General features: G+C 41.3%; 2 protein-coding genes across 5 annotated transcripts in view; one reads left to right on the top strand and one right to left on the bottom strand.

Annotated features, from left to right (window-relative positions):
• The window catches only part of CHRM3 (cholinergic receptor muscarinic 3), a 141,910-nt gene extending 124,356 nt beyond the window's left edge, over positions 1 to 17,554 (top strand). The window contains exon 3 of the mRNA XM_077345261.1: positions 13,136 to 17,554. Coding sequence (XP_077201376.1) covers positions 13,155 to 14,939 — 1,785 coding nt within the window. The 5' untranslated portion in view covers positions 13,136 to 13,154 and the 3' untranslated portion in view covers positions 14,940 to 17,554. The remainder of the gene's footprint in view (positions 1 to 13,135) is intronic.
• LOC143841223 (uncharacterized) overlaps positions 1 to 18,379 on the bottom strand; it is a 48,101-nt gene that overhangs the window by 11,492 nt on the left and 18,230 nt on the right. For 3 of the 4 annotated variants that reach the window (XM_077345278.1, XM_077345273.1, XM_077345295.1), the window contains exon 1: positions 2,777 to 3,084. The exons of the other annotated variant lie outside the window; for it this stretch is intronic. Coding sequence is in view for 2 of the 3 variants with exons in the window: in XM_077345273.1 (XP_077201388.1) it covers positions 2,777 to 2,780 (4 nt within the window). In the remaining variant the exon portion in view is untranslated. Of the gene's footprint in view, positions 1 to 2,776; positions 3,085 to 18,379 lie in introns of those variants that run through there. 4 annotated transcript variants of the gene reach the window in all.

Raw genomic sequence — 18,379 nt, 5'->3', positions numbered from 1 at the left:
GTGAATCAGGTATGGATGGTAATTCTCAGGGAGACCTGGGAATCCACTGGAATTATAGGTCATCACCAAACTTAAAAGATCAGTCCCCCTGGAGAAAATGGCTGTTTTGGAGAGTGAACTCCATAGCATTATACAACACTGAGGTCCCTCCCCACACCAAATCCCTTTTACTCCTGGCTCTACCTGCAAAGTCTCCAGGTAAGCATTCAGAGAACCCAACTCACATTAACTGCAAAACATTGGATCAAGCCCCTAAGTTTCCAACCATTTCTTATGAAGCATACTAGTTTTATCAAATATACTTATTTGTAGTATTTTTTATCTTTAACCTTATATTACAATTATAGTACAATCTTTAAAAGGCCCAAAAGCTACTAGATATTCCTAAAAGCTGGCCCATGGGGAAAGTAGGAAACTGGACTAGAGGAACATCTTGGTTTGGTAGAGGGTGAGAGGAGAAAAGACATGTTCTGTTGAAGCTGGGTAGACTTAAAATGGAAAGCTTAGCCATCTGGACTGCAACATATTTCAGACTAAATCCCATCTTACTGCTATCACATAGCAACAAAATAGATAGCTTTTGAACAGTATGTCAACAGTTTTATGGTGTATATCCGACCAGACAGTTGACCAGACAGTCATCTTTGTACACTACAAGATGTCAGACAGCATAAATAAAAATGCCATTTTCAATCACTGGTAGTTGGTTCTGTGTTACCCTTGTAAATATTCACACCTTTGTAAGCACAGACCGCTACAGAAAAAGTGATAGTACTGTAAGGAAACAGAAAAAATTGTGCCATTTCTAAGTAAAATATTTATCCATTTTTTAAAACACAAAGCAGAAGGTAGTTTTGTCTGGGACCCTACCTGACACTTCTTCTGACTGGCAATAAAATGAACCAGACAAAACTGGGATATATTGAAGGTAGCAGTAAAAAAGGAAGACTTACATGGGATAGTGTAAGAATCCCCCTGGAATTTCTGCCATGTAAATGCTTGTCCTGTGATGCTGCCCAGATGCCTTAAGGTTGTATCCTGTTGTTTGGTTTATAACCCTAGCTTTCTCACAGCAATTCTTCACCTCCTTTTTTCCTCCCACCTCTCCCACACGGACTTTTAGTTTTCCCCTTTGTAGTTAGATTATCTGGAGTGTTTCATCTTCCTTTGAAATGTATTTTGTCTCTTTCCAAAGGGAGGGGGAGAAGATGCATGCCTCTGTGCTATATATTATAGGTCATCACCAGGGGCCCAGGGGCCAAGAGCCTCAGTTCCGTCTATGCATTTGTACCGGATGTCTTCATTCCTTAATAAAGAAACTTTCTCATATAGAAGTTTGGCTTATTGGGAAATTGAACACTCTGACAGATGGATTGACTCAATCAAGGAAGCCATGGCCCTCAGTTTGCACGACCTGAGCAAGTCTGTTAACCATAGGACATCTTTCTTGGCTCTATGATCAATCAAAATGGTGGATGCAGCCGTAAAATCAAACACAATGTTAGGCATGAACCGAATATGGAAGAAGAAGGATATCAGCCCTAATACAAAGTGCTAGCTAGTCAACAACATTGTCTTCGCCATAGCAACCTATGGATACGAAAGCTGGACCCTGAAGAAGGAAGATAGGAGGAGAATAGATGCTTTCGAATTATGGTGTTGGAGACGAATGCTGTGAATACCATGGATAGCCAAAGTTACCAACAAGATAGTTTTATAGAGGAGCAAACCAACTATGTCATTAGAAGGCAAGATATTACCCCTAAAGCTCACTTACTTTGGACACATCATGCGATCAAACTTGCTAGAAAAATCATTAATGCTCGGCAGGGTCAGCAGCAAAAGGAAATGTGGTTGCCAAAGGATCTGCTGGCTCGACACAATCACAGCCTATACAGGGATGACCATGAAAAAGCTAAAAGAAGCAGTCAGAGACAGGGGCGCATGGTGAAGACTTTCCTATAGAATCACCGATGACATCATCATCATTTTGGAGGTCATTAATTCATTGGATCACCATAGGTCAGAAGCAACATGATGGCACTTAGCACAAATGCATTTTTTTAACTGAAGGGAACCTCCACATTCAGAAGCACTAAACCTCTGAATGCCAGTGTCGGGAAGCAATATAAGGGGAAAGCTTCAGCTTCTTGGCCTTGTTGCTGAATCTCCAGAAACACTGTTAGGCTTCTCTGTGAGACAGTATGCAGGGCTAGATGGACCACTAGTCTGACCCAGAAGAGTTCTTTGGATATAATCCACCCTGAGTCTTATGAGATAGGGCAGAAAATAAATAAATGTAACAATAGTAACAACAGTAATAATGTTCTTAAGTGGGCCTTTCTGATCCTCCTTCAGCTTTGGTTGCTGTAGCAGAAGAGCTAATGTGTTCAGTCTACTTGAATGGCCTCCTTTACAATCACCGTTAAAATGAATGGAAACTGCATACGATCATAACCTCAATTTATGCTGATGACAAGACACTGCTATTTAAACGTGTCCCAGTCTCCTGCAGTTCCTTCTTGGGTACACACACCGCTGTGCACTTCCAAAAGTCACTATCAGACATGGCAGGAAAGGAAGCAGTGCTGCCTTACATGCAGAACAGTCTCACATTAGCTTTGGCTGATGTGTTGTGAAGCCATATATTTGCCACTATATATAGATATTTCCCCCTCCCTGTGTTACATGTAAGAGTCATTCTAAGCTCTAATCATCCTGGAATAAAAGGAGGGTCATTAGTAAGAAGTGAATTTTCAAGGAGAAAAGCACTCACCCATTTCTCAAAACACAGTGGTGATTCTCAGTAAAGGGTAGCTATAACTTTTAATATTCCCTTTCTTCCTTCTTTGTTCTCATAAGGTCACTGAAGTCTGAAACTGAACCTCATGGTTTCTGCTGACACTTGGCATTGGCAAAGTTGTTTCCTCGGTTTCATTAATGAAGCTGTTCTTGTTCCTTGTGTCTCATGCAATTTACCTCCACCTTGGCAGTGAAAGAGGCTGCTTCCTCCTGTGTGTAAATGCATGATAAAGGGCAGATGAAAGGACGGGAATGTGTGTGAGTCATCAAAAGGGCTCCTCCTTGAGCTGTTCGAGCTTTGATATTTCACAGCTGTAGCTGCAGAACGTTTCTTTTAGAGAGACTTGGTAGCATGCTGTTGATGTTTATATAAATGTATTTTACAGTGGTGTTTTACTATTTGTAGGTATTGATGTAAGTGAAAGATTCTGTGAATATTAACCCCCCACCCACACACACACACACACACACACAATTCATGCTTGTATCTTCGGCTCATATCTGCAGGACTAGCAGCGTTGAAACTAAAGTATATTCAAAAGTATCTGTATTTTCGGAAAGACGCCAGTAACACAGAAGCCTATACGTTTTCCTGCATGGTGCAAATAGCACCTGGGCAGATTTAAACCAGGGAAATGGCAACGGAGAAAGTGTCAGCCTCTTTGCCTCATTACTGTATCCCAGTCTGAGTTGCCCTCAGCATTCAAATCATGGCTTTCCCATATCTCATCTAGATCTGCCCTTACTTTCAAGCAAATAGGCAGAGGACTTCGTAGTCAGTCTCCTTGGAAAAGCCCCATTCGACACAAGGAGCACCTGATCCTTTAGTAGCAGGGATAATTTCAGTGCTTGAGCTTGGCGAAAAATATTCAGAGCAAATTTAAAAGGCCTTGGGCGGCTATCCTCACATCATTTATTTTCAGATTCCATTCAGATCTCCAAGTCTACCTCAAAAGTGGGAATGTCACCAAACATTCCCTAGAGTGAAATTTAAAGATTAATAAGCAGGATCCTACTTGGGAGAAGCATTCAAGGAACATAAAAGGAAACAGTTTCACAAAGTTTGCTGAGATGTTTTTGATAACAGGAGTTTTGTTTTGCATATCCCACTGTCTCCCCGCCCCCCTCCAAGAAATCTTTCATCCAAAAGAAAATTTATCTGGTGTAGGAGATAAACCAGCTTAGGAATTCCAGGGCAGTTAGTAAGATTTCTTGGCATATGCATGTGTTATGTCTTTCTAAAGTCTAGGTATCATGTCTGTGGGCATTTGGACTCTGTTTTTCTCTGTTCAGTAGTTGTAGTCTGTTGCTAGAGTTGCTTAATAAAGAGAGCTGTTCTGAAGACTTGGGAGTCTGTGATCACTGAACTCGCAGACTTAATACTAGTTACCTCAGACAGAAAGAGAACTAGTAAACACTTTGGGCTGTACCATTTTGGAGTGCAGGTGGGTGCTCACACAACTGAAGGTTTCTCTTTACCAAATAAAAAATCCTTTGAACATTAAATTGCCACATTATGGAAAAATTCAGATTAATATTCTTCTCTATGACATCTCTGGGGAATTTTTCAGTTGGGTGAAACAGATTTTCCACTTTGTCAGTTGTGAGAAAGATAATCTAAAACATCTGGGGTGAAAAGTTGAGCTAATTCTTGAAGAACCTGCTCAAGAGAAATTAGTTTTGAATATGTGATGGAAGTAAAGACATCATGGATGCTGATTGGAAGTGGGGTCTTAAGTAACAGGTCAGGAGAGTTCTGACTTGTTCTCATGATGAAAAAAATAGATATGTCCATGAAGATGTTAATTTGAAGTTTGGCAGATACCTGTAAAGGACTGATCTAGGGAAAATGTCAATAGTGCATAACTGAAGTATGCCCACTCCCAATCTTTCCATAAGCAGCCCATACCAATGTTGTTCGTCAATTGTTTCAGTGAATGACACTCTGGACACAAGGACACTTTGGTTTCTAAAGGTTTGTTAACTAAGATGTGCTATATTAAATAACATTAAATAACATTTGGTTTCTAAAGGTTTGTTAACTAAGATGTGCTATATTAAATAACATTTTCATTTTTAAAAAAGTAAACAGGAGCGCTTTGTCAGTTAATGTCTCCCTGTAGACACAAAGGATGAGTGTTTAGTTAGATAGTTATTCATTTTTGGCTCAATCAAGTTCAGGCACTCAGCTTTAAAAACAAATCCATAGAAAGTCTTCCATGCCCTTTTAGGCACTGATATGCTGTTATGATGTCCTTATCCTATCACTTCCAGCTCCATTCAAATTGCCAAATAGTGAGCAATGTCTTTGTTCTGCAGTGGCTGGGGGCCAAGAGGAAAGAAACTAGAGTTATTACTGTTTTAAGCTAATGGAAATTCTCCGTTAGCCTGAGTGGCATTGCTCGTGCTTTTACATCCAAGAGACCTTGTTTGGTCCCAGTAGAGGGAGATTCCTTACATATTCTCTTTCCTTTCAGTGCTGAATGTTCAGATACTTGTAAAGAGCTATCAAATTGCCTCCTTGTTTCTTTCGCTCTTGTGTTCTTCTTTTGAAACCAAGTGATATCTTTTGTTTAAAGTTTCCATAGGTCATTCCTTCCAGTGACTTCATCCTCATCTCACCCTTTACATGCATTCTTTCTACTCATGCTGAGTTCTGTATTATAGGGATGAGCATTGTGTTTGTAATTTCTTTTTTAATGAAAAGCACCTTTTTGCCATCATTTTTCCTAAAATCAAATGAATTGGAGGGGGGGAGGAATCTAGTCATTTCTGTATCTCATTTGTTTGCAGGGCCATTCTGTTCCAAGGGGCAGTAGCTCAAGAGTCCTCTATTGATACACTGTGGGGGAAGGGGGAGAGGGAGATGGGACTTCCAGGAGCAGCTGTTTGAGCTGTAGAGGAAGGAGGCAGCAAGAAAGTTGTGCTTTGTGGGTAGAGCTCCATCAACAGAAACCTCTCAGAGAATCCGTGTATGAGTGTGTTCATGCAATGCAAAGAGAAGTTCTGTAGACCCAGTATCACAATGTGCAGGAGGAACAGCAGGACTCAGTGCACTGGTTCTGCCCCTTCCTTGATAGACTTCCTACATTTATTTGCCTCAACATAGACACAGCACCTACCCCAGTACATGCGTGTATGTGTAAGTGTTAGCATATTGGAAAGACAGCATTCTTTGTTATAGTGTTATTCTTAGCACTGGTGTACTAGATACCCAAAAGTGACCTTCCACCCCAGTTGGAGGGCACTGGAAGTGCCTTTCTCCATGCTTGGGCTCTCAACAAGAACTTTCCTACCTAGGTTATCACCTCATGGTAGGTGAATGCTTCTGCAGCAGTCACTTCTTATACTACCAATTTCAGCAGGATATTTTTAGTGACTGATGGCTGTAGCAATATGAACAAAAGATTAAGAGCATGTTGTGGGCATGTTGCATTGCATCCTAACTTGTGGATGTCCTATTCACATGAGCAGGAAGGGTGGCAGTTCCTTTCATAACTGGGAGGAAAAATCTCTTGTGGGTAGGTGGGGGGGGTAAAATGCTGGAAAATTTCACCCAGAGATGTATGAGAAATGTGTTTCTTATTTAAGCCATCAGAAAATAGTGGTCAAAATAATGGAAGAAAAGAAAACAATATTTTCCAAACAAGTTTCAACAAAAATGAAAAGGCATTTGTATATCCCTACTGCATAGGGGTGTTTTCCATCATCATCACTTATGGAAATGGCATCCAAAAAGACACCAGACAGGTGGGATAAAGCTCACACTCAGAATTAGAAGAGGAGGAGTTGGTTCTTATATGCCACTTTTCTCTACCTGAAGGAGTCTCAAAGCAGCTTACGTTCTCCTTTTCTCTCCCCACAACAGACACCCTGTGAGGTGGGTGAGGCTGAGAGAGCCCTGATATTACTACTTAGTCACAACAGCCTTATCAGTGCTGTGGTGAGCCCAAGGTCACCCAGCTGGTTGCATGTGTGAGCGCAGGGAATCAAACCCGGCTCACCAGATTAGAAGTCTGTACTCCTAACCACTACACCAAGCTGGCTCTCTAAATGCTCAGTTTGGTTTCAGTTCTCTGTTGCATGTCATTTGACTTTCTTTGACCCTTTTAATGGGCAATGTCATCACTTTGCAAGTAGCCAACAACAGCAAGAAAAACATTTGCCTGGAAAAGGATATCCATGTCACAACTTGGTCAAGAGGGGTGATAGGAGAGGGATAAAAGCCCTCAGAAATAGGTAGCTGGCCCAAGCACTCCTCTGTTGTGAAGCACAAAAGCAGGAGTGAAGCCTAATTTCCTTGCCCACAATGATGTTTCAGAAACTCATGCCTTTGAGTGGTCAGCAAGAATAGAAAGCCATGGTAGCATGCAACAAGGTTCTCTCCAATTGGCAGGTGATAAGAAACCCATATTTTCAAAGCAGAACAAATAGCAGATCCAGAGAAGAAATGGAAGGGAAAGGTTGAACCCCTCCTTTCTCTGGTCCCATTCCAGCATGGTGCAGTGATTCAAAATGACAACTTCTAATCTGGAGAGCCAGGTTTGATTCCTCACGCTTCCACATGCAGCCAGCTGGGTAACCTTCAGCTAGGAACAGACCTGCTGGAGCTGTTCTCACAGGTAAGTCCTATCAGGGCTCTCTCATCTTCCCCTACCTCACAGGGTGTCTGTTGTGGGGAGAGGAAGGGAAGGGGATTGTAAGCTGCTTTGAGACTCCTTTGGGTAGTGAAAAGTGGGATATAAAAAACAACTTTTTCTATTTCCTCCATCCAAAAATTTGTATTTATTATTTATTTTATTATTTATTATTTATTGTATGGCATGTGTCCCATCCCAAAGCAGAGATCCATTCAGATACTTCCCACAATCACATCACTTTGGTGCCTACAGCATTTAATTATAATACCTCCCATAATGCACCTGACAATTACCATTATTTTTCAGTTGGTTGTATATCAAAGGAATCGTGTTTGATTCAGTGTTCAAGTGGCTTAAAACTAGGATAAATCCTCCCTTCCCCAAATAAAAAGGAATTTGCCTCATCTCATTGCACTATAGAAGAATCAACTACATAAAAAAGATTAGCTGTAAGCTGCTCAGGTTTTCAAAGTGGGACAAATTTCAGAATTCACCACAAGTATTCAGACACATCAGAATAATCAGAGATGGCAAACAAAAGTGTTTGGCAGAAATCCCTTAAGTTTGTGTCTTGCTTGTCCAAAGGAACTCAAAGTGATGCTGTTGATTTAGGATTATTATCATGCCTTTTGTTTATTCTTGATTGTGAAATAAACTTTAATGAAGTAGAGATAGGAGAGGCAATAAATCAAAAATGGAAGTGGGGGTAAATGTCAAATTGATGTAATTGCCTTTTCAAAAGCAAAGAATTGTTTATTTGTTTCACATTTATAGCCCGCCCCTATGGGTTCAGAACATGTTTACTTAATTTATTTTGTAAATTGTTTATCCCATAACCAAGTTGCCATTTAATAAATCAGTCTCATATTACATAGGGGGTCAGTGTTTTGAATTAGGCAAATATCTTGGTTCATTATTCTGGGTGAATCTCATATGACCTTGTGCTTACACTGAATTCTGAACTTAGATATAATCATTTATGATTGCATCATACCTAGACACTGTAGGAATTAGCCAGAAATCCAGTAAGTGGAGGTACAGCAGCACAAAAATCATATCTTACATAATTGTGGGATAATACGGGGATTTCTTCTTTGAGTTTATATACTGATCACTCCTTAGGATTCTTTGTAAACTGTCCTGTAATTATTTTAGGCTAGATTCTTTAGTGAGTAAGTGGCACAGTACTTTTTCATGTTTACTTGAAGGTAAGTTCACTGGATTCCAATGGGTCTTACCTTTAAGTAAGTTTGTATTGGATGGCAACTGCAATGATCTTTTCCACATATCTGTCGCTAGATATTAAGTGTTTCCTACCTAAGCCTTGCTAGAAAATGCTAGAGCGAGGGATTCAATTGCATGTTTACTGCACCATCTAGTGGATGCTAAATTATATCAATCCAATTCCTAAAAACCAGCTTTTGGGAAGAAAAAAAAAGTTATGAATGTAGGGACTACTGATCACATAGGATCCCTTTCAGGGCTGATTTTTCCTTTTCCTTTCATGATGCTAACTATTACAGAAAGATTTAAATGGGTAGCCATGTTGGTCTGAAGTAGCACAATAAAATCAGAGTCCAGTAGCACCTTTAAGACCAACAAGGATTTATTCAAGGCGTGAGCTTCTGAGTGCAAGCACTCTTCCGCAGACTATTACAGAAAGTTCACTATACATAATTACAGGTTGTACATCTTAAACGTAACCTTTCTGCTCATGGTTATTCGTAGTATGACCCATGCTATTGTTCATGATGCCTACATTTTTGTCTAAAATGAATGACATGGTAAGATTTTAATTTAGATTTCCATGATTAAACTAGTGGTTTTTTTTAATGATTAAACTGGAACAGAAAACTGGACACCTACACCTGTGATCACAAATGCTTCCCTCACCTCGTTTCATTAGTGATGGTAGATTGTCATGAGGAGAGACGCTCAGAGCCAGCCTGGGGAGAGACACTCAGCTACAAAACTCACTGAGAAATTGTGGTCTGACACTAACCTTCAGTCTAATTTACTTTTCCAAACCTGTTGTAAGGAAAAAATGTAAAAGAGCAATTATACTACACTGTAAAAATCAATGTGATCTTTCTTTCTATTAAAATGGGACAACTCCTTGAATTACATTGGTAATATTATCCTCCAGAATGTTTTGTGTTGTTTAGGAAAAGCTCTTGAGTCTTTTCAGAGCACTTATACTCTTTCTCTATTGCTTGTTCCTAGCCTATTTCACATTGTATTCTTTCTTTGGTTGCAAACCCCCCACCCGCCCATTTCCCTGCACTTAGCAGGTATTTCCCACCATTGTTTTGAGCATGGCATAAATAAAATAATGGCTGTTGGCTTGACAGTGTGACATAACTTCTGGATATTTCAGGATATAAGTCCTCGCTAGGAATTGCTGAAAACTCTGTGGTTTTACCATAGAGTTTTGACCAATTCTTAGAGAGGCTAGCTGCCATGCCAATGGCCACCTACCATGCCCCTGCTGCCTAGCAGCCCTAATTATATTGGATCTGTGTCTCTTTTCCAATGCCTTTCTGTCATGTATTGCATTGTCTTCTGAATTCTCCTGTAACAACCAAGTCCAGGTAAGTCAAGTCCCTGTTAGGTTGCAGTTGGCTTGGAGGTCACAAGTGATGCATGTCTAATTTATACTATACTAGAAATCGGCAGTTAATTGGCCCCTTGGCAACGGACTGACAAGTGGAGGGACCAATTGGCAGGCGCTTTGCGCCTGCCGATTGGGCCCTCTGCTTGTCAGTCTGGGCCAAGGGGCCAATGGGTGCCCTTCCCCATCCTAGACTGGGCCCACCCTAAGGGTCCTTACTGCTTCATTTATATTGTTCCCGCAGAGCAGTTACAGATTAGCCCATTTCTTTACACACACACACACACACACAATTAGAGCTGGGAAGCTACCCTGTGCAAGGGAAGCTTTTTGAACATAAAAGAATGTTCCTGCGTATTAAGTATATGAGGAGAATGGAAAAAGGCAAAGTGTTTCTATTTATATTTTATTCATGGGACTGCAAATCAACAAGGTTTATAAGGAAAAGCTACCGTATTTGATATAACACCGTACAAGAAATCACACTTCCTTTAATATCCCAGTTCATTTTAGGACAAGTTGCTAAACCCAAAATCAAAGTGACACAACCAAATTCATTTCTGAAAGGCCTCATTGAAATACATTTCAATCATTCAGGAGTGGCTGCAAAGCAGCTCAAAAATTATGAGGCATGTTTCTTACAGAACTTCTGGAATATGAAATGTGATGTACTACTGGCTTTTGGTACAGAAAGTTCCAGTATCTTTTTAATTCTCAAGCTTGATGGTAACATAATAGTTTCATGTGGCAGTTTCATGTACTTCATATATTCTTATTGAAACTGAAATCATATTACCAAAAAAACTGATGAGAAAATAGGAATTCTTGGTAATATAATTCAAAATAAGAATCCTTGATGCTATTCTTTTGTAAAGTTTTGCATAACAAAGATTTACCTTCTTAAAATCAGTTTACCATAAGATTATAGAGATGTTATTAATTCAGTTACACACTAATTTGCAAGATAATTCACACAGATATATTACAAAACTGAAACTAAAAAGAGTCAATTTTATATTGACTCCTCACAGCTAATGTTTAGAATTTTAATATTGTTTCTGCCAGCGCAGCACAAATCAAAAATATTAACATATTTTAATAGATGAGCCTTTTGGGAGGAATATGACTGAGCGTGTTAGTTTTAACCAAAATGTCTGTGGAGGTAGGTTATGCTTCACTGAAATCTTTATCAAGGTGGTAGCATGGCCTATTACAACATGATTGTACCCTATGAAGAGTCATAATGGAAGTTGAACATTTTTAGATCTGTGGTGGATCTTTGTGGGTAAGAACTACAGACACTGGAATCATTGCAGCTCTTTATTGGTGCCAGAACATGATACAAGTTCTATCACGATGACACTGAGAACACCCCCCCCCCCCACACACACACAGAAAACCCTAACTTATATACACATCAGACAAAGGGACAAAGGAATCAGCCATAGCAATGTGTCATTGGCTGGATCCCACAGGAATGATTCAAAACAATTGAATCCCGCCATGGGGATCCTTGGAGCACAACAGTTAGAACCCATTGGTGATTGATCCTACCTCGGACCATGTGCTTGGTCCTCCATTGGATCATTAGCCTGGCCACATACACAAAACTCCTCACCCTTAGGAAGTTAATAAGCAGGTGGCGTACAGTCCTACAAGTATCGGGGTGCCGTGAAGGTCCTAGCCGACTGAGGAAGTTCAGGAGCTGGAGTCAAGGCAGGCAAAGTGCAGCCAGCTGAGGAGATGCTGCTGTGCAGGGTGCTGGCTGTGGAACCGGTAGCATTGGCTGTGCTGCTATAGAAACTGGTGGTTGCAGAGTCACATATTCCTAACCTTGTGAGCTTGAGTCGGGCCTCGGATCTTGGGTGGCTTGTCCGGGAAGACAGGTCTGGTTTGGCAGTGATGCACCTGATCCATGTATCTGTGCAGTATGTGCCCATCCAGCATCTCGACTTGGCAGGAGATGGACCCTGTTGCTTGGGTGGCAGTTGCAGGGACCCAAGCAGGACCAGTCCCATAGTTCTGAACTTAGATGGGGTCATCCAGAATGAAGGAATAGGTCACAGCAGCTGTCTTGCACTGACTCACATCCTGGATTGTGTCATGATACAGGTCCAACCAGTCCAGGAACGTCCAGATCCTCCAACCCATGATGAGCTCTGTAGGGCTCTTCCTAGTAGCCAACATTGGTGTGACGTGTTGGTGGGCCAGGGACTGCATGAGTCGCAGCTGCCAATGAGTCACTGCTGCACTGTGACAGATGAGTGTTTCGTTTGTGATGCATACCGTTCTTTCTGCTTGTTCAGGCTGCCCAGATTGTAGTTGGGGTGCAACCTTGCTTCAGACACATTTAGGAGGGGCGGGTGATCAAGCATCCTTCTCCCAATCATACAGGGGTCTGGGCACTTTGTTTTTAAACCAACCATTAATACAAAATGACTTTTTGGGCTCCAGTTACCATGGCAGCCTTCTCACAATTCAGGCAGGCAAAAACAGTCCCGTTTGTGTTTTCTGGCAGTGGGAAATGATCTGGGAAAGACGGTGGGTGGGTGATCAACCTTCTCCCGATTATACAGGGGTCTGAGCACTTTGTTTTTGTTGTGATTGACAAGCCAAGGAGTGGAGAGAGAAGTTTGGCTTGTTTTTCCTTGCAGCCTCCTTGGGAGGCAAAAAGCCATGATGGGGCAGAGGGAAAATGTGGGAGGGGTCTCCTGTGAGGAGGGCTGCAAATATGAGGTTTACCATCTTGCATTTGCAAGCAGGAGTCCATGCACGTTTTATGCCTTCATACAGAAACCGTCTAAATGTTGATAAAGGCAGGTAGTGATGCCTCTGTTATGGCTTTGTCAGGAACTGTATTTCATTCCGGAAACTTTTACTTTGGGCCAGTCACACATGCTATGTCACAGTTTATAAAGTTTAAATGGCAATGTATTTAAATTTTGTTCATTCCTTAAGCTGGAAATGGCATGCATGCCATAAGTATCTGTATATATGAGTAGTAATAGATCTAATAATGGCAGCAGAAAGGTAACCAATATTAATTTTCTCTTCCTTCTTCTCTGTCCCCATCCCATTGCAGAATATGTCAGAACGTCACAATGGTCCTGCCTAACAACAGTACAGTTTCTTCCTTGGTTTCAAACGTGAGTTCCTTTTGGAATCGAGACTTAAGAACAGAGCTTCTCACCGGTACACCATCCTTCACTAGCAGTTATGGCCTCTCTAATGAGAGCTTCTCATTCACCAATCAAACAACCAATCAAACTGTTCCCGATCCCCTGGGGGGACATGCTGTCTGGCAAGTGGTCTTAATTGCCTTCTTCACTGGCATTGCGTCTCTTCTGACCATCATTGGAAACATCCTGGTGATTGTGGCATTTAAAATCAACAAACAGCTAAAAACTGTTAACAACTATTTCCTTCTCAGTCTTGCTTGTGCAGATTTGATCATTGGTATTATTTCCATGAATCTTTTCACCACATATATCATCATGGGCTATTGGGCTTTGGGAAATCTGGCCTGTGACCTGTGGCTCTCCATCGACTATGTTGCCAGCAATGCCTCTGTCATGAACCTTCTGGTCATAAGTTTTGACAGATATTTCTCCATCACTAGGCCACTGACCTACAGAGCTAAAAGAACAACGAGAAGGGCTGGAGTGATGATTGGATTAGCCTGGGTCATCTCATTCGTCCTTTGGGCCCCTGCCATTCTCTTCTGGCAGTATTTTGTTGGGAAGCGAACGGTCGAGAAAGACAAATGTTACATCCAGTTCCTAACTGAGCCAATCATCACGTTTGGCACTGCCATAGCTGCCTTTTATCTGCCTGTCACCATTATGAGTATTTTGTACTGGAGGATATACAAGGAGACAGAGAAGCGTACCAAAGAGCTAGCAGGACTCCAGGCTTCTGGCAGCGAAGCTGAGGCAGTGCGCTTTGTCAACCAAACAGGCAGCTCCAGAAGCTGCAGCAGCTATGAGCTGCAGCAGCAGAACACAAAACGCTCCAACAGAAGGAAATATGGTGGATGCCACTTCTGGATGACCTCAAAGAGCTGGAAACCAAGCCAAGATCAGGTTGATCAGGAGCACAGCAGCAGCGACAGCTGGAACAACAATGATGGTAATGCCTCTCTTGAGAACTCTGCCTCTTCTGATGAAGAAGATATTGCCTCAGAGACCAGAGCCATCTATTCCATTGTATTGAAGCTTCCGGGGCATAGCACTATCCTCAACTCCACAAAACTCCCTTCATCAGAAGACCTGCACGAGTCAGAGGAAGAACTAGAGAAGCTGGACACAGAGTCAAAAGAGAGGAAGTCTAAAAAACTTAATCCGCAAAAGAGTATGGAGGATGGTGGAAACCTACAGAAGAGCTTTCCCAAGCTTCCAGCTCAATCAGGATCAGCAGCACTGATGGGAAAGGCTTCCGATGGTGTTTCAACAGGACCGAAGGCAACGTCCACTCTGCCTTTGTCCTTCAAAGAAGCTACCTTGGCCAAGAAGTTTGCCTTGAAGACAAGAAGTCAGATCACCAAGCGAAAACGAATGTCACTCATCAAAGAAAAGAAAGCTGCACAGACACTCAGTGCCATTTTGTTTGCCTTCATTATAACCTGGACCCCATACAACATTATGGTCCTGGTAAATACCTTTTGTGATAAATGTATTCCTACAACTTTTTGGAACTTGGGGTACTGGCTTTGCTACATCAATAGCACAGTGAACCCTATGTGCTATGCTCTGTGTAATAAAACATTCAGAACCACTTTCAAGATGCTACTCCTGTGTCAATGTGACAAACGGAAACGGCGCAAACAACAGTACCAGCAGAGACAGTCTGTCATTTTTCATAAGCGGATTCCCCGGGAAGCTTCATAAAGTAGTATTTTTTTAACAATGGAAACAAATATTAAAGGGATTTCAGGCATGGGAGGGAAGTGATGACAAGAGTTTCATCTTCAAGGCGTGAAAAGAGCAGCCTGGTGTATCTAGCCTTTTAATACTTTCTGTTTCATGTAATTGTTTAAACCACATTAAGCAAAAACAAACTGCAAGGTTTTACTATGGAACTATGAGACAACTGAAGGCTGACTTACAAAATTCCAAGAAGCTGCATAGCAATTTTAAAAGCTGCTAGGGATCCAAACAATCCTCTAATTGCAAATCCACTCTGGCATCACAAGAGAGCACATGTAGTCCCAAGGGATCCAGTAGATTCCAACTCAAGTTCTGTATTAGAATAGACTTATCAAAACTGGTTGGGGTATGTGTTTTACACACTGTATAGGTTGCCCAAAACTTTCTTCTTCTCCCAACAGGGTTTCCCATATTCTTTCTGGTTGAGGCATCATATCAATTCTTCCTGGTGCCCAGGGTTAGGATCACTGTTTAATCAATGTGGAGCTTGTAGTCTATTTACCGGGAAAGACAATCTTTCTGGATACAGAATGATTATGGAATGTGAGAAGTATAAAGGACCTTGCACATTAATTCCAAGATCTTATTTATATTTATTTATTTTAACCCATTTTTGCCTTAAAGAGGTAATACCTACACAATAAATACATGCAACAGTGAAGAACAGAAAAAAAAACAGATACTATCCACATGTTTTTGCAGTGGAACTAAACAGCCTCCTCCTTTTTAAAATACTAATGTACACTAAAGAAACACTTGGTTCTTTCTGAACCAGAGATGTTGGGCCACATTTAAATGCCATGAGATATTAGAATCTGATTATGGTCTTGATTCAGTTGAGAGCACAGAATGCTGGGAGTTGCAGTCAACATGAAATGTGATTGTCAGAGATTATCTCAGCCTCATTCCCAGATCTGGATTGTACAAATGTAACTGACCAGTGCCCAGTGTATCCTTGGGGTTTGTCAAGGCTTTATGGAAACTGGGTGATCCCTGTGCTAATCATGGGTTCTTAACCCTTTTAAAGGGATTAGAAGGGAGAGAGGAGGGAAGTACTAGCAGGGAGTCAGCTTTGGGTTTTGACCAAGTGCCCTTGTTCAGGGGGCAGGAGAGAAGGAAGCCACTGGCGGTGGAGTTCCTCGAATGAGCTGTTTTTTTTCTGCAGCTGGTCCTGTAAGGCAGCCTCCCAATCAGGCTATACCAGCAGATTCTCAGGGCCAGACTGTCCGTCTGCATGCGTGCCAATTGAGAAAGCATTGCCAGAGACTGGAAAGGGAAATGTATTTTTTTAAACAAACAAGCACTTGCCCGGCACTTTCCAAAATGTTTGTTAAAAATTTAAACTTTTCTTTTTACAGCCATTAGTGGACACTTCTGGGCTGAAAAATGTCAGAAATGAATGTCAGGCAGGCTACTATTTCCAATAGCTAAGCATTTTCTCAGAAAGACATAAAAAGGGCTTTCATATTTGTAGCTGAAACAAGAACAGAGATTCCTGGTATTTATCATGCAGTCTGTTGCTGTGATCCTGGGCGCAACCTACCCCCTTGCTTGTCTTATGCAATCCCCATTTGTTGCAGTGATGTTTGCACAGGAGACGCTCTGAGTAGATTGTGCCTGTATACTATATTTTATAAAAGTCAGGACTTCCCTCAGGAAAGGACTGTACTTTAAAGCATTGTTTCAAATCAGATTTATTTACATTTTGAAAAGTTTATCTGTATATTATGCTTTCAAGAGACCAAGCTTTTTCATAGGCTCCTCCCCCCCTTTGATCCAACACTCAGATTTAATGAAATAAAAATGCAGCTTCCTTTCTGAAGGGGGGGATCAGTGTTGTGAACACAGAGCTGATATAAAAGCTGCTTTTGTATTCCGTGTGAGATGGTGTTTACAGATGATTTTGACAACAGTGGAAGTATATTAAATGGCGTCTGTGTATCTGAGCTATTTAATTTTGTGTTATGTTTATATGGAAAAAATATTTATACAGAAATGCCACCACAATGTTTTATTTAGATGTTGATAAATATTGCTCTTCGGTCTTCAATTGTAATGTCCTTTAAAAACGAATCATAAAGGTGTTCTTGAGAAATGAACACAGGTTGTGTTTGAGCACATAGGCAAGCGAGATTGTAGAGAGGGCAACCAGTCCTCCGTGCGCTCTGCTGTCTCAGCCTGGTCACATTACTAAGCTTGCCTGTGGATGAAGAGGCTATGTCAGAACTCAGCAAGTCACCGGGCCAGGCTCCCCTGGGCAGGCAGGGTAAAGAGGAGAAAGCTACCAAGCACAATAGGGAAATGGGCTAGGATTGCCACATCTTTCTCTACTAAATACTAGAACCTTTAAAAGCTGCATATATTCAACAGGCGAAGTTTTTTTCTCTCATAGAGAAGTTGTGCTAAAGAAGGTTTTACCTAATGGATTTCTGCCTGTTTCATCATCATTAAAGGCACAAGACCCCTTCTAGCAAAAAGATAAGCTCTCTGAAAGCAGGTATGGAGGTTCAGAATCACCCCCCCCCAAAAAAAAAAAAAAAAAAAACGCCAGATGCTTATATCACTGTAGTGAATTGGTTAGGAACAGCAGAAATAGGGAGGCTGATTAGGACAATTAGGTAAGGGATGCTCCTCTGAGTTGGACAGACTGTCAATTTGCATTTCAAGGAAAATGTACCCCTCTCACACACAAAAATATGGCAGATATGGTTATCCTTTGTTTCTTTTGTAACACTTCACCAAACACATTTTGGAAACCACTATATCAATTATTCTCAGATTGTGTTCCTCTTAGTGATTCGTTACATGTTTAATGCAAACATGTAGAATAAAGCCACATTTAAAAAAAAACAGACAACAAACACTGCTTTGGAAAGAACAGAATTGGAGAAGAGTACCAGCAGGTGGGACTAGTCCTCTCATCACTCTCTCCATGTTCTCAGTAATCGTCTAAGCTGCTCCCTCCCTGCTGTTCTATCTGAGGTCAATGGAAGAGGCATGGATTTTGATGCAAATGGATCCATAGCATTGGTATAAGATCCCCAAAAGTCATCCCGTAAGATAGCAGAGAAAGTCCTGTTGGCCAGTTGTCAGTTTTTAACAAGCTGGTGGGCATAGTGCTGTAGGTTGGCCTGGCAAGCTCCAGTCCATTGACTCCTGGCTTTTACACAGGAGATCTGGCTGTGCGCAAACAGGTTTGCAAGCTCCTTAGGAAAGTCCAACTTGCGCATAATGGGCCAGAACTACAATGTCATTCAGAAGAACTGAACAGCTCACCTTGACCTTAAGTACCATTTGCATCCAGAGAGATGGGAGTACATACCTATATTGCTATATTATTCATTTTGCTTCTTAGGATGATGCAGTGTCCTTCCTCAAATCTAAGGCAGACAGGTTTACAG

Source organism: Paroedura picta, chromosome 1 (genome assembly GCF_049243985.1).
Source record: "Paroedura picta isolate Pp20150507F chromosome 1, Ppicta_v3.0, whole genome shotgun sequence".
NCBI lineage: Eukaryota > Metazoa > Chordata > Lepidosauria > Squamata > Gekkonidae > Paroedura > Paroedura picta.
This window is presented reverse-complemented; position numbering and strand designations above follow the sequence as displayed.